At 48.4% G+C, this 21,676-nt stretch overlaps 1 protein-coding gene and 1 long non-coding RNA gene across 3 annotated transcripts in view; one reads left to right on the forward strand and one right to left on the reverse strand.

Moving 5' to 3' along the window:
* Nucleotides 1-7,152: 7,152 nt before the first annotated feature.
* LOC119086388 lies at nt 7,153-10,411 on the reverse strand. Its single transcript, XR_005089672.1, has 2 exons — nt 10,328-10,411; nt 7,153-8,193 (listed from the first exon to the last, which is right to left on the reverse strand). It is a non-coding gene; the product is annotated as an uncharacterized LOC119086388 (long non-coding RNA).
* Baalc (BAALC binder of MAP3K1 and KLF4) overlaps nt 8,185-21,676 on the forward strand; it is a 72,144-nt gene continuing 58,652 nt past the window's right edge. The window contains exon 1 of one of the 2 annotated variants that reach the window (XM_028879231.2): nt 8,185-9,600. In XM_028879231.2, coding sequence (XP_028735064.1) covers nt 9,441-9,600 — 160 coding nt within the window. In that variant the 5' untranslated portion in view covers nt 8,185-9,440. The remainder of the gene's footprint in view (nt 9,601-21,676) is intronic. The other variant, XM_028879229.2, reaches the window with a different exon arrangement.

Genomic DNA, 21,676 nt, shown 5'->3' on the forward strand with positions numbered 1-21,676 from the left:
TACCTCCAGTGAGCAAACGGATGTGTTTATACTAAATTGCTCCCTCTCTCTGGCAGCTGCGGCCTTGTTTAGTGAGCAAGTTGGCTTTCCTAAAACCATCTTCCCAGGAGGCTCAGCACTCAGGCAGACAGTCCATCTGGGCCTTTATTCAGACATGTTTACATGGTCTTTACCTCATCTGCCTTTCCTTAAAAACTTCTCTGATTACCATGTTCTTTTTCCCCTACAACATCTGTGTGCCTGCCACAGGGGTCAAAAGGGGACAAGGACAACTGTCTCAGCCAGTGTTCTGCTGCTGTGAAGAGACGCCATGACCACAGCAGCTCTTATGAAGGAAAGCATTTAACTGGGGCTGGCTGACAGTGGATAGGTTTAGCCCATTGTCGTCATGGTAGGATATGGCAGCATGCAGGCAGACATGGTGCTGGAGAGGTACCCGAGACTTCTACATCTGGATCCACAGGCAGCAGGAAGAGAGGAAAGACACTGGAGATTTCTGAGTACCTTCAGGAGCTCCAGGAAACAGTTTGCCTTCATGCTCAGGCCGTGGGCAGAGGGAAGAGAACACTGTCTTCACTATTTGAGCTTTGCCGTCAACACCTTGCTCCTTCTCCCAAGCTCCTGGTGTTGACTCCCAACCTCAGGAGTCTCTGACAAGGGCCCAGAATCTGTTGTGTCTATTTCAGCTTTCTCTCCATCAGATTATTCTCCCTCAGGTCCTGCTGACTCTCACATGTGTATTTATTTTATTTTATGTGCAGGGTGTTTTTGCCTGCATGCGAATCTGTGCTCCCTGTGCATGCAGCACTTGAGGAGGCCAGAAGAGGAACTGGAGTTACAGGGGATTGTTGGCCACTGTGAGTACTGGGAACCAAACCTGGGTCCTCTGGAAGGGCAGCCAGTGTTCTTAACCACCATCTCTCCAGCCTTCTTTCATATCCATACTAAAAGGCACGTGCTGGATTGCTGTAATCTGAGTGTGTGTGTGTTCATATGTTGAAACAGCATCCTTGCAATGTGAGGCCTTTGGGGGAAGTGATCAAGTCATGAGAAATTGATTCCAATTCTACAAAAGGGATTGGGGACCTTATGAGGGACGGACAAGAGCTAGTTTCATCTCTTCCACCCTGGGAGGACACAGCAGGTGCCGCCTGGGAAGCAGAAAGAAGCTCTCACCAGACACCAAATCTGCTGGCACCCTGACCTTGGACTCCTAACCTCCAGAGAAGTGAGACATTAATTGCTGTTGTATTTTGTTGCTGCAGCAGAAGTGAAAAAAGACATGTACTGTCGACATCTTCATCAGTTACAGAGGAAGTTTCAATGAGAGTGCAAGGCATAGAGTGCAAGGCCTAGAGTACAAGGCCTAGAGAGTACAAGGCCTAGAGAGTGCAAGGCCTAGAGAGTGCAAGGCCTAGAGAGTGCTCTCTGTGGGAGAAGTCATAAGTAGGAAGTCTATTCTTCCTTATTCCTAAAGAGGAGCAATGTTCCATTGTTGCAATAATTGCAAGAGAAGCAATAATTCCATGATTACTGACTGAGATCTAGCTTCTAAATATTCTCTTCTTGACATTTATATCAGTCTTTAGCAGATTAGTCAACTTTCCTTTGTTCTATTAGAAGAGAGAGTGCAGAAGACAGTACCGTGAGCTCACCCAGTGAGGACTCTAAAGGTAATGCCAGCCAGGCATAGTGGTGTGTGCCTGCAACCGCAGCCTTCAACCTTGGGGGACTCAGGCAGGAAGGAATGACTTCAGGACAGCCTGAGTGACATTATGGGAAGAGTCACTGTTTCAAGGGCATCCTCAGGGCTGGGGAGATGCCTTAGCCAGGAAAAGCATTTGCTGAGCTTTCATGAGAGCCTAAGTTCAAATCCTCAGTGCTGACCTAAAAGGCACGTGCGGCCAAGCATGGACCTGCAACCTCAGAGATGTGGGGTGGTGGTAGTGGTGCAGACTGGAGGCTTTCTGGGACTTCTGGCTGCTAGTCTAGTTTCTGGTTCTGTGAGAGAAACCCTGCCTCAGAGGAGAATGGGGAGTGAGAGACCCTGCCTCAGAGGAGAATGGGGAGTGAGAGACCCTGCCTCAGAGGAGAATGGGGAGTGAGAGACCCTGCCTCAGAGGAGAATGAGGAGTGAGAGACCCTGCCTCAGAGGAGAATGAGGAGTGAGAGACCCTGCCTCAGAGGAGAATGAGGAGTGAGAGACCCTGCCTCAGAGGAGAATGAGGAGTGAGAGACCCTGCCTCAGAGGAGAATGGGGAGTGAGAGACCCTGCCTCAGAGGAGAATGGGGAGTGAGAGACCCTGCCTCAGAGGAGTAAGGGAAAGGGCTGTCAGCCTGTGGAGGTGGAGTGAGGGCCTGGGGCTGCAGTTCCAGTGATAGAGAGAAATGCTTCCACGAGGGCATATGGGGCGTATACCCACCAATCCATGTGCATATGACACACAGACACACATGAACACAGACAGACAGACAGACAGATACACACACACACACACACACACACACACACACACACACAAAACCTGCCTGGCACTCTCAGAACAACTAGGGATATGCCTTTCTGGATTTATTTTCAATTTAGCAACCTTTCCCTCTAACTATCCAACCTACAAATTGAGGTTTTTCATAAAGTTGTTTTTTTTTTTTTTTTTTTTCCCAGACAGGGTTTCTCTGTATAGCTTTGTGCCTTTCCTGGATCTTGCTCTGTAGACCAGGCTGGCCTCGAACTCACAAAGATCCACCTGCCTCTGCCTCCTGAGTGCTGGGATTAAAGGCCTGCGCCACTACCGCCCGGGAAGTTTTGTTTTGTTATTGTTTTTTTTTTTTTTTTTTTTTTTTTTTTTTTTTTTTTTTTTTTTTTTTAAATTACCATTGCTCAATTTCCCTCCACAGTTCCTTTCTAATATGTGGCCCACATTTTCTTCTAAGAGAATGAATTGGTTTCTTTTCATCTCACCAATGCCCTGGCACAGTACTACAGCCACAAGGAGAAACGATGAAATCAGACACTTGGAAACACGGGGAACGGCTTTTCCCTGTGTCCTAATTTCGGGTGTATGATAAAGTGCTACAGAATATTAATCTAGGCACTGAGAGATTCTGAAGACCTTTATAGTCATTGAAAGAACCCATTGAATCTCTCTAGAATCAATTTAAAGGCGCCAGCCACTCTTCTCATGAGAACTGTTCGGTTTAAAGATTCCCAGGTGGAGGAAAAATTAACCACACAGTATTCAATTTAACATTCAAATTTCACTTAAATGGACAAATGTTCTGTGGCAACATGGAACTCATTTCTCCCTCACTTTCTCTCTCTTTTCCTCTCTCCCTTCATGCAACCTGTTCCCATATTCCCTCCCTCTTTCTTCATTCTCTTCCAGCCTCCCTCCCCCATCCCTCCCTCTCCATCCCTCCCTCCCCCATCTCTCCCTCTCCATCCCTCCCTCTCCATCCCTCCCTCCTCCATCCCTCCCTTTCCATCCCTCTCTCCCCCATCCCTCCTTCTGCCGCCCCTTCCTCCCCATCCCTCCCTCCCCCATCCCTCCCTCCTTTCTCTCTCCTCCTTTTCCTCCATTTTCCTCTTTTCTAGCCTTTTATACCAAATAAAAGTCTCATTTTCCTCTTGCAATTTTCTTATCGTAGCCTCCTTTCTTTTGTGACAGTCTGTCACAAAATTGACCCCATCCACCTGGACCACCTGCACTCCAGGTGAGCCGGTCACTTCCTGGGAGGTGCAATTGTTCTTTAAAGGCCAGTTTTTTTCTCCAGAAGTAGCAACTGAATCGGTTGTATGCTTTGGGATGCTAATTTTGGTTTCCCTTTCTTTTTTTTTTTTTTTTTTTTTTTTTTTTTTTTGGTTTTTCGAGACAGGGTTTCTCTGCGTAGCTTTGTGCCTTTCCTGGAGCTCACTTGGTAGCCCAGGCTGGCCTCGAACTCACAGAGATCCGCCTGGCTCTGCCTCCCGAGTGCTGGGATTAAAGGCGTGCGCCACCACCGCCCGGCTTTGGTTTCCCTTTCTTCATAACTAAATTATAATTTGCAGATCAATGAGGAGCCGTCTGCTATCCAAGACTGAGGACCTGGAAGGGAGTTCCCTGGAAAGGGCTTTCAGCCGGTGGAGGTGGGGTGAGGGCCTGGGGCTGCAGTTCCAGTATGTTCCTTGAATCTGGAGCAGGGGAAGGTGAGACTGTCAGAGGCTGGGAGTTCGGGACTCAAGGAAATACTGGGGATATCTATATCTATATGCATATCTATATCTATATGCATATCTATACGTATATCTATATCTATACATATTTATAGAGAGAGGGAGAGAGGGGGGGATACGTCTACTCACTGGCCTAGAATGACTGCAGCTAATGCATCTCACTGGGACCACCTTTCACTGTAAGGTGGTCCATCCATCTTTACTCCTTTTGAAGGCAGAGCCCGGAAGAGAGGTCAAGTTCCTGCTGCGCCCTCTCTTCTGTCTGATTGTCTGCCACACCAAAGGTCTCCTTTCTGTTCATGACAGTTGGACAGAGCCCAGTTGTGCTGGTCCAGAGAAATGAGACCTTGGTGGAAGAAGGGCTTTGTGTCCTGAAGGCTCATTTGGGTTTCCATGGAAACAAGCCAGAGGTGGTACTCACCAGTTGGGGTCTTAAAGCCACAGATATCTTATCTAGAGATTCCCATCATATAACAAATACCCTTCAGAGAATAAATAAAATTACTATTTTTTTTAACACCTGCATGTGTGTCTGTGTATTATCTGTGTGCCTGCTGCCTGAGGAGGCCAGAAGAGGATAGATTCCTGGGACTGGAGTTACAGAAGGGTGTGAGCTGCCATGTGAGGACTGAGAGTTGAACCCAGGTCCTCTGGAAGAGCAGCTAGTGCTTTTAACCACAGAGAAATCTCTCCAGTCTTCTTAGTTTTTAACACAGAATTTACTTCATTGCTCTGAGGACTTTGACCAAAGGTTGCTGATTCCCAGTCGCAGCCCTCCACTCTGTAGAATTCTTTTTCATCCTCTTCCTTTTTCTTCTCTTGAAATAGAATCTTAATGGACAGCAGTGGCCTCCGCCGTGTCTGGTGTGTTAGTGGACAGCAGTGGCCTCCGCCGTGTCTGGTGTGTTAGTGGACAGCAGTGGCCTCCGCTGTGTCTGGTGTGTTAGTGGACAGCAGTGGCCTCCACCATGTCTGGTGTGTTAGTAGACAGCAGTGGCCTCCGCCATGTCTGGTGTGTTAGTGGACAGCAGTGGCCTCCACCGTGTCTGGTGTGTTAGTGGACAGCAGTGGCCTCCGCCATGTCTGGTGTGTTAGTGGACAGCAGTGGCCTCCACCGTGTCTGGTGTGTTAGTGGACAGCAGTGGCCTCCGCCGTGTCTGGTGTGTTAGTGGACAGTAGTGGCCTCCGCCGTGTCTGGTGTTAGTGGACAGCAGTGGCCTCCACCGTGTCTTGTATCTGAGAATGTAGAGAATGATCCAGAAGACTGGGTCTTCTGTCTCCACATCCTGAGTGCCGGGCTACACTGAACCCCCAGGCTCGGTGCTGGCAATCAAGCCCAGGGGTCCATTCGTGCTACCAATGTGAGTTGATCTAGCCACAGAATTCCTCTCTCTCCATCCCTCCTCTCCATCTCCCCTTCCTCAGTTCCTTCTTTCTTCTTTTTTTATTTCTTTCAAACTTTGTGGGAAATGATGGCTAATTCATGGCAGTCGGGCTAAAGATCCTGAACCGATTTATAACATTTACTAGATTTTACAGTTACATTTAATTTATCAAAATTTATTGCTAAAAGCTTGGAGGAAAATTCAGTTTCCGACTAGAGAATTATAATTAAAAGAGCAGAGAGCCATTCAGTAACCAGAAGTTCGGAGTCTGATTGAGACTTCAGCTCTGCAGAGATAACATGTCTGACTTCAGACAGCTCCGCAAAGCTACCTAGCCATCCCTCTCTTTTTTCTTTTCTTTCTTTCTTTCCTTCCTTCCTTCCTTTTTATGTTTTTTGTTTTTTCGAGACAGGATTTCTCTGTGTAGTCCTGGCTGTCTTGAAACTCACTTGTAGGCCAGGCTGGCCTCGAACTCACAGAGATCTGCCTGTCTCTGCCTCCCAAGTGCTGGGATTAAAGGTGTGTGTCACCACTGCCAGGATCTTTTTTTCTTTCGATAAGGTCTCACCTGGCCCAGGCTGACCTTGAACTCCAAGTCTACCTGTGGATTACCTTGAATTGATCTCCTGCCTTCGCCTCCTCCCAAGTACTTGGATTACAGGCATATACCACCACACTTGATTTTATGTGGTGCTAGGGATTGAACCTGGGACTTTATGCATGGTAGGCAAGGACTTCAGTAACTGAACTACAACTCCAGGCTTACCTGTCTTGAGACAAGTTCTCAGTGTATATGTTGGGAATAGGCAAAAAGCACCTTGTCCTAAGTGCTGCCATTTTGACTTCAGACTCCGTTTTATCTGTAGGGTAAAGAAACAAAGTTCAGATTCCCAAGCCCCAGGGGAGCTGGGAACCTTCCAATGGCTGATCTACTCCTCCTTAAACTACAGAAATAGTCGTTATGCATCTTTAGTTCTCTAGGAATATCATGGCTGTTCCTAACAACAGAAAGAACAAATGAATCTGATTGGTTGGACTGAAAAGTTTGCTTTATATGTCGATTGACAAGGAAGCCCCTAATCTCTAAATCCTGACCAGTGAAAATTATAACTGTAACTTGGCCGCAAATGTCTGATTTTTGTGCTTAAATTCTTGCTTCACCTGGCATTCGGGGTCGCAGTTCAGCTCCTGAGTCTGTTCTGCGACCCGGGTAGATCAGCCCCCTCCCCCTCCCCTCTTCTTTGTGCTTCCCAGCATTAAATCTTGCCTTGAGGTAACCTCTTGTGTGTGTTTGGGTTGATTTGGAGCCTCAGACCACAATACATAGTCCTGGCTATCCTGGAACCCCCATCCTCCTCTTTTAGCCTCCCACAGGCAAGGCTTCCAGGTGTGCAGAGCCCTGCCGGACTCTGCAAACATGTCTCAGCTAGTTGGTGAACACAAGGACAGATTGGCTGCTCCCTAAGTCTCAGAGGACCAACTCTCTCTGAATCTTATTAAATACCAGCAAGAAGAGAGTCCTCGGGAAAACAGAACTTTGCCTGGTAGGTGATTATGTAGAAATGATAGGGGGACATTTTATTTGCAGGAAGCTCATCAGTAGCAACATCAGAAGGAAAGGAAAAAGGAAACTGGAAAAGCAAAGATGACTACCTTTACCAAACTTAAGCACTAATGCCCGCAAATTCACAAGCATTGTCTTGTGAGACAATTTCTGGGACTTTCTTCTTCAGAGAGATGCTGATGTTGTGTGTCTTGTCCCCTAAGAGCAGTGACAGCAGCAGTGAGTGCTTTCCACATGATGGGTACTTACGTCCTTTACATACAGTTCTTCACTTCATTTACAGCAACTGCAAGACTTCCCAATAGTCCCTACAGCTTAGAGCTTCTCCCGAACCAACGCGAGGACTAAGCCTTAACATGTGGGCCTTTGAGGGGCATTCCAGAGCCACATCTGGCTGGGCAGGTGTGTATAGAGCATGGACACACTGGACAAAGGGATGATTCATATTCAGGCAGAATGGATTGTGATGGTGTAAGATTTCATCGCGCTCCTTAGGATGGTGCGTGATTAAAACATGAATTGTTTATTGCACGTGGACTTTACTTGACTGCGGCTAGCTGAGCAGGAAAAAGTAAAACTGTGAAAAGGAGGACAACCACCTGTCGACTTGTCCGTCATTTCTAGACGCCTGCATCTACAGGGTACTTCTAGTACTCCCTCCTCAGTAACTGGCCATCCTTCACCTCCAAATGCTCGCCAGAATCTATGCTGGCCTCTCCTTCCGTTCATTCTTCACCTGCTTTTTAGTGACAGTTTCCTGGGGCAGATCCGGTGATGCTGGTGAGATGTAGCCTGAAGCCTCCCGCCACCCCACCCCCCTCCCCAATAAAGCCTTTACCCCTTCCTTGGATCTTTCCCTATGGTTCTGGCTCCAGCCTACTCTACCTCATCTTGTGCTCACCAGGTCCCAGTTCTGGGGCTTGCTTTGATTTTCTAGAGATCTTCAAGCACCTTTCAGCCCAAGCACCTCTGTTCTGGCCGCTCTTCAGGTGTGGACATTGCCAAAGAGCTGGTTATGAAAAAGCTCGTTGCTGCTGAAGGGAAAGAAACACAGTCTTTGTTAGGAATGTTGAGACTTCTCTCTGGGAGCTGTTTGTTTGTTTTGTTTTTACTTCATCACCATCGCCATCATCATCATCATCATCGTGGTCATCATCAGTTTGATACTGGAGATTGAGCACAGGACCTCATGAAGACCCAATTATTTTTGTACCAAAATATTTAGAGGAGGAAGCAAAAGGTGTCAGAGGGCCTCTAATTTGCCACAGGCAGATGGAGTCACCCATCCTGGGTAACTGCTCACCCTCTGCCTCGGAGGTTGCAGAGGCCTCCTGGGGCAACCAAGAGGGAAGACAAGCCCGGGCCTTGTCTGGAGTCTCCAAGTCTGTGCTCCCTTCTGCCTCACAGACTCTGGTAAGAGTCCACAGGGACCTCCACCTGAGACTGGACTCTTCTTATCTTGAACGTAGTCACTACAAGAGGCTGGCCTATTACTATTCAGTGAGCATTCGTTGGAGTCCTTGCTGACGCATGGTGATCTTTTGCTTTCTCGGGAACAAAATTCAGAAGACCACGAAGTTGCAGACCTGGCAGGGTTGTTTGTGACAAGTGTCACATTGCATTGTCATGGGCCCTGCCTGCTTCCTACCCTCTAAACAGGCACTGACTCTAACTTCACTTTCGGTGACAACACTGTCTCCCCAATTTTCTAGTGCTGTTTATCCACCGCCTTTAGAACAAGTGGCCAGAAAACTTGGGTGGCTTTCTGTGAGCTTCAGAGCTACCCAGAACGAGATGGTTTGATAGAAGGATGGATGGGTAGGTGGATGACAGGATCAGCGGGTGGGTGCATGGGTGGACCCATGATGGCTGGCTGGCTGGCTGGGGGCCTAGGAGGTCGCCTGAAGACAGAAGAGGGACCCCTTCCCCTCTTCCCACCACCTGTCTGCGACTGCTTAGCTTGGCCTCTTCCGGAGCACTGAAGGAGGGGTTTGCAGCGGGGCGGTGGGAGAGGCGAGGTGGAGAGCAGCTGGGGAAGGAAGGAGAGTGGAGAGGAGGAGGAGGGCCTTGGAGGCGGAGAAGAGGGGCAGCGGGCGCCCGCCCGCCCGGGGAGCCTGGCGCTGGCAGCGGCTCTGGCGGTTAGGGGACCGATGTCGCTGCCGCTGCCGCTGCGGGCGCCTCCTCGCGGGCCGGAGCTGCGTTTCCCGGGCTGAGCCGCAGCCGCAGCCGCAGCCGCAGCCGCAAGCCGAGCGGCCGCCCGGCGCGCCCGCAACACGGGAGGATGGGCTGCGGCGGGAGCCGGGCTGATGCCATCGAGCCCCGCTACTACGAGAGCTGGACCCGGGAGACCGAGTCCACCTGGCTCACCTACACCGACTCGGACGCGCTGCCCAGCGTCGCCGCCGCCGACAGCGGCCCCGAGGCTGCCGGCCTGCACGCGGGTGAGTGAGCCCCGCGCGCCCGCGAGGCCCCGGCTGCCCGCAACGAGCCGGGGCTGCAGGAGAGCCCGGGGCAGCCGGGCGCCCCACGGCGTGCTGGCGGGTGGGGTGACCGAGACAGAGGGACAGAGTAGGACCTGCCGGCTGACCAGCTGGCACACTCAAGCCCCAGGGAGCCAGGTCAAGGAGAACAGCTCCCCAGAGGACCGAGCTAACCCTCTACATTGCTGCGACCCAGCACTTCCTGGCCTCAGCCAGTCAGTGCATATGCATTGGCCCGGGCGTGGGTGGGTGGGGTGGGGTGGGAGGACAGCCCACTTCACCCCCAAGCCTAGCCCTCAGCCCACCCCCTCGTTTGCCACCTGAGCTAGTGGGCCTTTACCCAGCTTTGGTCCAGCTTCCCTCCTGGCCACCCGTGTACTCAACTGGGTGATTCTCCATCCACTGGGCCACCTGGCCCTCACACCTTTGGACTCTTGAGCAGAATGGTCTGGGTGGAGCCTTCTTGTCTCCTCCCTCATCCCTCCTGTTGGGAATGAGCCCCACTGCAGGGCTTCAAATTCCTAAGCTAGCTCAGGGCACAATTCCTGCCTGCCCACCACCGCTGCAGCTCTCCAGCCCACTTTCCAAGCAGTTATGTCATAGTGAAGGATTTCTCTCCTTATCCCAAGGTGCTGGCATGCTTTATGTGAAGCGAGAACTAAGAGATTTTGACTATAAATGTTCTTACCTCATTCCTGCTCCTCGGACAGCAGGAATCTGACAGGGATCTGCAGAGAAGTTCCTGGTCTAGTCACAAGTGTCAGGATTTGAGTTAAAGCAGACACTTACAAACACAGGCAGCTACTGTTGAGGTAGACTGACCTTTGAACCTAAATGTGTTGGTGACATCACAAGGAAAAAAAATAAAACCTCTCCACTTGTTACATAGATCAATATTTGGGTTTTTAAAGTCTTGTTGCCTGATCCCATTGTGTTGGCATTACTTTAATCTTAGGAATAGATGTCCCCACCCTTGATACCAACACTTGCTCCATTTATTTATTTATTTATTTATTTATTTATTTGTTTGTTTGTTATTTATTTTCGGAGCTGAGGACCGAACCCAGGGCCTTGCACTTGCTAGGCAAGTGCTCTACCACTGAGCTAAATCCCCAGACCTCCTTTTTTTTTTTTTTAAAGGACACAAAATCTGGCTATATTGTTCAGACTGGCCTTGAGCTCCTGAGGTCAAGCACTCTTCCTTCTCCAGCCCCTCACCCCTACCCTACCCCCCACCCCATAGTTGGGAGATAGGCATAAGCCTCCCCTGGCTTGCCTGGGAAAACTGTGGTAATGCTGGATTCATCTTAAAATTATTGGACTCCCAGTGACCATGATGGTTACTGTGTGCTGCTGCTGTATCCAGCAGTTTCCCAAATGGCATGCTGGCTGAGTTCCGTGTCAGGAGGAGGATGACAGGAGCTTCTGAAGGTTTTGTAAATGTTAGCTGTGACAGCATTTTCTGAGAAAGTGTCATACTTCTCTGGAGAGTCCAAGGCCAGGGAGGCACTGCAAGGAAATATGGTTGGAAAGATTCAGTTGCAGAGAACAAAGTGCAGCTTCAAGAACAGCTGTTTTGGCACTCGGCGTACACGTGTGTGCGTGTGTTTATTGTATGGGTATCAAAGCTGTTATGTTATGGAACATGCACATTCCTCAAGTCTTTACCAACACTTACTCATTATTTTCAGTCTATATATCATGAAATCTGGTTCCTGCCACAGGTGAGGCATGGGACAGGCCCACTCATCAATGGAACTTTCTGAATAGGAACAACCTTACAAGGTCCTGAAGACAGTATCATTCAGAGGAAGGCCTCATGTTCCAGTCCAGGGACAGTGTCTCAGATGGACAGCAGCATTTTAATTCCCTAGAAATTTCAGTCAGTCTCGGCGTGGAGGAATACTTCTGAAGATCAAGAATGAACAGGGTTTGCATGAGCAGTTCTGAACTGTGTAGTGGGTATATGTATTAGTTCTCTACCTCTGCTTATGGAATTACAATACACAGAGCAGCTTAAACAGCCCACGTTGCTGACTCAGTTCCCTTGGTTGGAATACAGGCCATTGCTTGGCTAGATCTTTGTTTAGGATCCCAAGGCTTCAGACAAGGTATCATCAGGCTGTACTCCTTTATTATTATTATTATTATTATTATTAATTAATTAATTTTCCCCATCCTGATCACAGTTTCCCCTCCCTCCACTACTTCTAGTCCCTTTTCCCAACCTCCCCTTTTCCACTCCTCCTCCTCCTCCTTTCTTTTCAGAAATGTGCAGGCCCACGTGTATCAGCTAGCCATGGTATATCAATTTGCAGTAAGACTAGACACCTCCTCTTTTATTAAGGCTGGACAAGGCAACCCAGTAGGAGGAAAGGGTCCCAAAGGCAGGTAACAGAGTCAGGGACAGCCCCTGCCGCCACTGTTAGGAGTCCCACAGGAGACCAAGCTACACAACTGTAACATGTGTGCAGAGGGCCTAGGTCAGTTCCATAGACTTCCTAGTTGGCGGTTCAGTCTCTGTGAGGCTATGAGCCTAGGTTAGTTGATTCCTTGGGTTTTCCTGTGGTGTCCTTGACCCCTTTGGCTCCTACAATCCTTCCTCCCCCTCTTCCACAGGATTTCCAGAGGTCCGTCTAATGTTTGGCTCTTGGTTTCTGCATCTGTTTCCATCCGTTGCTGGGTGAAGCCTTTCTATGAGAATAGCAGAATATCACTAGGCATCATTTCATTGACTTTTTTCTTTTTTTGCCGGTCATGTTTGGTTCTATCTAGGTCTTTGGGCTGTCCAGTCTCAGGTCCTGGCCCTCCAGGTTAGGACAGGGGTGAGTTCCCGCTCAGCGTATGGATCTCAAGCTGGACCAGTCATTGGTTGGTCATTCCCATAATTTCCACGCCACCTTTGTCCCATCATATCTTGTAGGCAGGGCAAATAGTAGGTCAGAGGTTATGTGAACCTAAGTTTTATTGAGTGCACTGGTATTGGGTGGGGAATGAAGAGGGGCTTGTTTGCTGTGGTTTTGCAGCCTGGAAATAAGTTTTTGGGTTTCTGCCACCCTGGGCCATTAGCCAGGATCCCCCATTCTTTTGTTCCTCCCAGCCCCCCCCCATGTGTCCCCTGTGGGAGCTTTTCTAATGAACCCAACCCCATGACCCACAGGTGCCCGTGCCCTGTAGGGAACCAGAATGCCAGTCTCTGTCTATGGCAATCCTCTTCTGAGGGAGGCAGCCGAATGGAAGAGCTGGGTTCAGGACTGCATGTTGCAAAATAACCAAGATGCCTTTGTTCTGGAATTAGAGCTGGAGAAGACCCTGGAGGTCATCTGTCCAGGGCACGTGGACTCTCAGATCAATTGTCCCCATCTGGAAACTTCCTCAACCATGAACCTCCAGTTCTCTCAGAACTCAAGACTCCCTTCTTCCTGGGGCCCTGGTCCCTCTTCCTTAGTGTCAAATGGGAACTGCCTTTCTCTTGGTAGCCTTAACTGTAGGACCAACTCCTCTCTGTCTTCTGTGCTTAGGGCATAGGTGACACAAGGTTAGGTTCCATGGACTCTCCAGAAGGCTGAGCATCAACTGGTAAAGGTTTCTCCTAAGGAGCAGGCACTCGGCCTATTGTGCCCTTCAGTTACCTGAGCTAGTCCTACATTCTCTGTTTACTCTCTTCCTTGAGGTCTTTGCAACTGGACATCCCCCAGCCTGACTCGTGTGTCTTTCTGATCCCACAGCTTCTGTCAAAAAAGCTCTCCCCTAACCTTAACCCACTCCATGGAAACTTCTGGACCAGCCTAAAGATTCCATAGGTCCCCCACCTCACAATTCCACAACCGCGTCTGCCGAGACGCTCCATTTCAGCTCAGCTTCATTTCACCTGTCTTCTAGACTGAGGGCGTGTCACACACATGACAAGCGTTCCCTCGGCATTTGTGGAAGAGATCTGCACTTCACTGTGGGTGGTGGGAGGCTTATTTTTATGCCAGTTCCACAACTGAGTCTCTTGCTCGTCCCCCATTCCTCTCACTGACAGCCGACCCTGGGGCTCTGCTTCCTGTTTTGGGGAGGTTCCCGGCAGCCAGCGGAATGCAAGTGAGTTTTTAGATGCCACTCTCGGTATGTTGGGATTGAAGATCTAGCTGAACTGGAGCAGCTGCTGTACCTTTACCTGCCCCGATTTCCAAACCTATTGCAGAAGGAAACAGAACCGGTTTCTGTGGTGAGGATTGACTCTCATAAAACCGGTTTGCTGGACTGTTTTGTGTTACTTCCATTGTGGGAGGGGGGCTCTCCGAGGAGAGCGAGCCTGAGGTTGTCACGACCCGCCCAGTGCAGCTGTCCCACATACCCATACCCTCCCAGTCCCGTTTCCCCTTCATCGCCAGTCTCTCCTCACAATTTCACATGTCTCCCATAAAATTTTCTAATCCATTTAGAGAGTAAAACGCTCCAAATTTGTCTCAAGTAGTTCTTTATAGTTTCAAATAATTGTGCTAGTATATCGCACTTTGCAGAGTTTGGGCAAATGGTTTGCCTTAATAAGCTAGAAGCCAGATAAGATATTTAGTATTATTATTAGCTACCATTTACTGATGGCTTCTGAAGGGTCAGGCACTGTTCTTGACATTTAATGTAAATCACCCCACTTAATGTGTACAACAAGGATGAGTTAGGAACCATTGCCTCCTGCGTTTACAAGCCAGGGAAAGAGGCTGAGAGTGTTCTCTATCCCAGAACTGGGATCCAGCTTTCTCTGATGGCAAGCACTCTTCAACAACCCCAGTCAATGGGGGTTGGTTTTAGAGTTCTTGATTTTGCAGTTAATGGGATGCAAAGTCTTGCCTAATCTCTTGATGATCCAGGCTGATGTCCGACAGCGCCGTTCCTCGGTCTTATCCCCCTTAGTGTAGGAAGCTGCCTCCTCTGCAGAGCACCTTCCTCTGAGACTCTTCCTACTTCCTGTGATTTCCACCTGATGAACCCCAGCTCTGTGGGGCCATGTCTTGCATAAACAGCTCTCTCAATCCTGGAAGATGCCATCGGTCTTCTGCTACAGTTCTTCCAGGTCAGATGTGCGATACTGTGATCATCTTCTTGACTCTTGGGGCTTGACTATATTCTCTAAAAGCACTACTCACTCCATCCAAGTCTTTCCTTGACAAGAGCAACCGTGGGTTAGAGCTAGGCTCTTGATGTTTGCTTAGCTGCATAGGACAACAGAAGGGACATTCTGAAGTGGCCTCTGAATGCACCTCTCCTGGCACAGGAAAAATCAGGTGAGAGTTTGTCTGCTCTTGTTGGCACAGTACCTTGGTGACTCACAGTAAGCTCATGATTAGTTAAAACCCTTAGCTCTTTCTTTCTAATTAAACTGAAGTTCTGTGGCATCAGGAATATTGTGCTTCCTCTGCTATAGACCCAGCACTTGGGACAGTAATTGCAATATAGTTGACACTCAATAAACATCAAACCTGTGAACCTCCCAGCCTCCCAACCCTCCCAACCCTGTGAATCTGCACTAACACAACTGTGTTAAGTAACCCCCATTTTGGATGCTTGCATTTATTGTAAAAATTCATCTTAGTGGTTTCCAAATTACTGTTCAAGTCTGTTGACTTTTGTTCACTTTGATGATGCTATGAAGAGAACATTCTAGGCCTTCGTTTCCTCATGTTTATAGACTGAAGATGGAAGATTATTTGTTCTTCTGTTTGTTCAGTAGACATTGAGCACAGAGATGAGTAAGTTGTGTTTCTTTATTTCAAGAAGTAGATAATAAATGAGAGACCAACCCAGAAACGTCAACCAGGTCAGCGTGGTCCATGCTGCAGGGGAAATTCAAGGTCTAAGCATTTTGTTCAGCCTGGGGAGTTACTGTGTACGCAGATCATAGAAGAACCAAAGAAGCAGGTGTTCCCATGGCTCCTTCCAAGCAGGAAAGGTGGAGGAAGGCAGCCTGGCTTCCCCAAGAGATGTCCTGAGAGGAACAGTCTTGGGGAGAACCCCCAACCTAGGTCTTCCTGTGCATGAAACCTCCCACCCCAGCCTCAGCCCCTTCTAGACGCCTGTTAAAACTGGTGCTTCTGTCTTAAACTAATGATTAACTCACATCTGCCACCTTCAAGGGTGCTGGTTAGGTTAGGTAAGGAAAGCCTGGCTGAGTGAGGCTGGTGAGGGAGGGAGCGCTCCTGGATGGATAATCTAAAAAGTTTACATGTTCCCTTTCCCCGTAGACCCTAGATAAGATGTTATTTCTCATCACTTCCGTCTACTCATCATTTTTAGGTTCTTGCCTACTATCGATTGTTTAGTAAGAAAGTATTTCTTTTTGCTATACAGAAAGCTTTTATTTTTCTTTTTATTGTTGTGTGCGTGAGAGCATACATGATGTGTATGGTCATCCTTGCCACAGTACCCTGTGGATGTAAGACAACAGCTTTGTGCAATCTGATCTCTCCTTCCCCTGTTGGAAGATTTACTAAGGCAACTCCACGTAGTTAAAAAGGAGGTTTGTTTTGGGGGGTAACTTACAGCTAGTAAAGGGGTTGGTTACAGGATCCGGGAGAGGTGAGGTGCAGTCCAGCTGGGTTCTCTGGAGAACTCTGCTCAGTCTACCATCCAGCACCCAGGATCACCAGGAACCAAGAGTGCCCACAGATCCGGGTCTTGAGGGTTCCTGTCTGGGCCTCACCTCAGGGGCCAGTCATAGGTAGGTGTGACAGTTACCGGAAGCCTCACTGGGGGCAGTACTTCCCGGTCAAAGCTGGAACAGCTACCCACTGCATTCCCCTTTTCTGTGAGTTTCCAGGGTTGATCTCAGGCTTGCTGGCAAGTGCCTTACCCACTAAATCATCTCTCCGGCCAAACCTTTTAACCATGAGGGATTTGTTTGTTTTGTAAATGGCACAAGAAACAGGTGACAACAAACCCAAGCCATTTATACATCTCTAGGAAGTCCCAGGTCCTCATGGTCGTTCCTGCTCTGACAGTCCAGTGTCAGCATGCCTACATGGCATTGTCCAGCCCTTTTGAGGGACTAAGGAGCTGATGGAGTTCTCAACAGGCAGACGGATGGGGGAGGGGCCTCACCTAGACCATAAAGATGTCGAACTTCCAAAATGGCTGGCTTCTTCCTTACCCTCCTGAGATAAAACCCTGGTAGCTTAAAACAAAGGCTTGGCAGGCTTTTTTCCCCCATGACCAGTGGGGTTCCCTTTTAGTAGGCTACTGAAGTATAGTTATACCATCTCATGAAAGCATTCCTAAGAATACTTTAAGTAGTAAGACGATCTTGGGTAAAACTTGTCTCTGAACCAACCATAAATTCCTATACAATGTGTCCCTGGGCTAAAGGTTAACTGCTGGACCACCGAACTGCTATCTCTCTGCTTCTGTGAACAATGCTTGCTTGCTGCAGATGTCCAGAGCTGCCTTTCTGTCTATGTCACAGTTATGGGTTTTGCCCTTGAAAACCCAACCAGCTGGAGGTTGAGGCTGCTTCCCGCTAATCTGCTTGGGACAGGCCTGCTGGCAGTTAATAAGGACTCCATTTGACTTATTTAGGCCCCTTGGGTTTTTTTCTCTTCAGGTACCCCATAACACCCCTGCCTGTGGACCTGTCCAACAAGTTCAAGGCCAGACCAGAACGTGTGTACCTCAAACTTGTGGACCTATGAGCGTCCTTATTTTTGTTTAAACTGACCAACCCAATTAGGAGAGGAAGACCCCTCCCCAAGACCTTTAAAAAAACCCGGCTCTCAAGAAGACAGGGTTTCAGTTTCCTGAGTCCACCATCTGTAAAGCAGAGGGTCTTTTTCTCTGTGTGCCTTGCTGTGTGTGTTTCTGTAGGTGGGGTTTTTGACAGGACAGCTAGCTCCCCAATAATTGTCACAGAGACTTATTAATTATAAATGCTTGGCCAATAGCTTAGGCTTGTTACTAACTAGCTCTTACAACTGAAATTAACCCATATTTCTTATCTACACTCTACCACATGGCAGTACCTTTGTTCAGCACAGCATGTTCATCTCCTGCTTTCTCTGCATCTAGCTGGTGACCCTGCCTTCTGTATCTGGATGTTTTCCTGTGCTCACCCAGCACCAAGGTCCCACAGCCACTTATAAAATTCCTGTGTCCCACCTGGTCCTGCAACCGCTCAGACCCAAGTAAACACACAGAGGCTTATATTATTTTTAAACTATGGCCATGGCAGGCTTTTTGCTAGCTAGCTCTTACATCTTAAATTAACCCATTTCTCCAAATCTATACTCTGCCATGTGGCTCATGGCTTACTGATACCTCTACATCTTGCTTCTCATGGCAGTGGCTGGCAGTATCTCCCTGCTCTGTCTTTCTCTTTCGTCTCTCTCTCTAGTTAGAATGTCCCATCTAACCTTATTCTGCCTCACCATTGGCCAAATAGCTTTATTTATCAACCAATCAGAGCAACACATATTCACAGCATACAGAAAGATGTCACCCATCATTTCCCCTTTTTTCCTATTCAAAAGGAAGATTTTAACGTCAACAGCCCTTCTCCTCCCCACTATTCTTTTTTTTCTGTCCGCAAGCCCCACCTAACCTCTCCCTGCGTAGATATTGGCCATTTAGCCCTTTATTAAGCCAATGAGAGCAACAAATATTCACAGTGTACAAAAAGATTGTTCCACAGCATGTTTCCTCGACCTTAAAAAGCCTTGGTGTACCGGCTGATTCTGTCTGCTGTGTCCGAGATTCCCCTGCTGCTGTGTGCCTTTCGATTCTTCAGCTGTCAGATAAAGCAAACCTGAGCAGGACCCCTAGACAATACCAGTTGGACACTAGGTAAAATAATCCCGACTTGACCAGCTGTATGTTGAAGTGATTCCATTGTTGGGTGCAACAGCATTCCAACTCGCCTCCTGACTCGTAGGGCCTGGTGGATGGGGGGCGGATAGGGTAGCCTTCTCTCTACCATCAAGGATCTTTACCTGGCTTCTTCTGTTCTCAGAAGTTCCTCATGCTTGGACCCCTTCAGCATCCTCCTTCAGGATACCTTCCTCCAGCATCTGTGCAATTCATTAGTAAACTTGGTTGTTCTAGGCTGAATCTGCCCAGTGCTTTTCTGTGTCTGGCCCAGAGCTTTTGAATGTCTCCAGAGCCGAGACAATGGATTTCTGATCTTTGAGCAGTTTGTGATACTTTGTTACAACAGCATTAGTAAACTCCTACTAATACGTGAACACAGACACTGGACGCTGGACACAGTAAGAAGATTTCCAGCGTTTTCCCTTCTGTTTCGATCTGGTTGCTGTTTTCAGGAGGAAGAAGCTGAGGTTAGGTGAGGTTAACAGATTCAGCAAGGTCACGTAGCTGGAAGGCAGAACAGCCTTATGGGAACCCAGCTCTCTCTTTTTCTAAACCCTGGGCAACATCTACCCTACCGTGACTGCGGCTTCTCAGCAGGGATTTCAAGCCCTCCTCTCCCCCATCTGCTCGGTGTTTTGTTGTTTTATATTATGGATCCCTTTGTGGGTGCCTCCTACCAGCATTTCCGTGACTAAGGGCTGGCTTCCTGGAGTCCTGTGGCAGTGAACATGGCCCTTCCCATGCTTTGGTGGTCCATGTGTGTCCATCTCTAGAGAGCAGCATTTCGAGGGGTGCTTGGAGATTTGCCAGGTCCGTTAAAGATGAATGTCTCTAGGAAGAAAAACAGTTTTCTGATTTCAAATGAAACTTATATTCCTTGTAAAAACTAAGAGAGTGGGGGCTGGAGAGATGGCTTTGGACGTTGAGAGTGGAGCACAGTGCAGCACCTCCATAGGTCCCATTTAGACAGCTAGCCCCAATATCAGGCTGCTCACAAACTGTGGCTCCAGCTCCAGGGGGATCCAGCATCTCTGGTCTCTAAAGGCACGAACACTCCCCCCCACACACACACACACAATTTAAAGTGTGTGGAACTGTTGGGAGTGAGAGTCTAGTTTGACAAGAGGAATCAAGGGAGGCGAGCCCTGGATGAGTGAGGGGACTTTCCTTCCTTCATTTCCTTTCAATATGAAGCAAAGGTAGTTGAGTGTGGGCAAATTATGTGCAGGGCAAATATACCTTATAATAACTACCTCCTTTGTCTACCTTATATACCTTATAATAACTACATCCTTTGTTCCATGCTCTGCAGTGGAGGGCATGCTTTCTTACATTTTCCCCAGCCGTTTTCTGGGATGTACAGTCTATGATACGGGAGCATGGTAGCCTCTGTCTCAGTTAGGGTTTCTACTGCTGTGATGAAGCACCATGACCAAAAGTAACTTGGGGAGGAAAGGGTTTATTTGGCTTACACTTCCATATCACTGTTCATCATTGAAGGACATCAGGACAGGAACTCAAGCAGGGCAGGAACCTGCTTCCTGATGCTGAGGCCACGGAGGAATGCTGCTTACTGTATTGCTCCCATGGTTCGCTCAGCCTGCTTTCTTATAGAACCCAGGACCACCAGCCCAGAGATGGACCCACAATCAGCTGTATAGCAGGCTTTCTTGGACCACCAGCTCCCAAATTATGACACAGAGACTTATTAGTTATGAATGCTTGACCTTAATTTATACTTTAGTCACTAGCTCTTATAGCTTATATTAACCTGTTTTTCTTCAGCTGTGTTTTGCCTGGGGGCTTTTTATCTTTCTTTCATTCTGTCTGTCCTACTTTCCTGTTTCCTCCATGTTTGGCTGGCTGGCTGGTAGCTGCCTGGCTGCCTGGCTCTGGGTCTCTCTCTCTCTCTCTCTCTCTCTCTCTCTCTCTCTCTCTCTCTCTCTCTCCCCTTTTCTTTCTTAAACCTAGATTCCTCTTCCTACTTATTCTCTCTGCCTGCCAGCCCTACCTATACCTCTACTGCTTAGCTATGGGTTGTTCAGCTTTTTATTAGACTAATTGGGTACCTTAGGCAGGCAATGTGAAACAAATGTAACAAATCTTTACATTGTTAAACAAATGCAGCATAAACAAAGGCAATACACTTTTAGACAGTTAAAGTAATATTCCACAATGTAACACATCTTTACATAGTTAAAGTAATATTCCACAACATTTCCCCCTTTTTGTCTAAATAAAAAGAAAAGTCTTAACTTTAACAGGGCTGGGCCCTCCCCCATCAGTCACTAATTAAGAAAATGCTCTACAGGCTTGCCTACAGCCTGACATTATGAAGGTATTTTCTTCATTGAGGTCCCCTCCTCTAGGATGACTTTAGCTTGTGTCAAGTTGACATAAAACTATCCAGCACAGCCTCTGTGTGGGAGTGGGGTATAGTTGGAGGCACCAGCTCTATGTCTGAGTTTCAAATGCCCATGAGGTCAGGCAGGTTGACCATTCTATCTTCTGTTTCATACAACGCCATCCACTCCCAGCTCTGGTTCTCTGGGCTCCACAGGGCAGGTGTGGAATGCCATGTCTGGTCAGGAGGCTTTCGAGTAAGGAATCAAAGCTGGACGCCCCATATGCGGTACAAATGTTGCAAAGTCCCCCAGACTCTGGGTCCAGTCAGCCTTCCTTCATGGTGGTGCTGTCTGTGCATTTTGGTTTTTCTTGATGTCTGCATAGGCATTTTAGTGGGCAGTTAAGCCAAGCTGAGTCAGTGCTGTTAGCCAGATGCCTGTGGCTTGGATCCACCCTAGAACTTACTGATCTTCTCCTGCTTTGATGCAGCCACACTCAGGGGACCACACAGACGGACAGATGACGTCTTTCTGTTTAAGCATCCCACACTTGCTCCCTCTGCCACACAGCACCTCTGTATACCATGATGACCCTGAGTCCTCACTCACACTCCTCTGTGTACCATGATGACCCTGAGTCCTCACACCCCTCTGTGTACCGTGATGACCCTGAGTCCTCACTCACACCCCTCTGTGTACCGTGATGACCCTGAGCACTCACTCACCTCCTCTGTGTACCGTGATGACCCTGAGTCCTCACTCACACCCCTCTGTGTACCGTGGTGACCCTGAGTCCTCACTCACCTCCTCTGTGTACCGTGATGACCCTGAGTCCTCACTCACACTCCTCT

The sequence above is a fragment of the Peromyscus leucopus genome, chromosome 20 (genome assembly GCF_004664715.2).
Source record: "Peromyscus leucopus breed LL Stock chromosome 20, UCI_PerLeu_2.1, whole genome shotgun sequence".
Lineage (NCBI taxonomy): Eukaryota > Metazoa > Chordata > Mammalia > Rodentia > Cricetidae > Peromyscus > Peromyscus leucopus.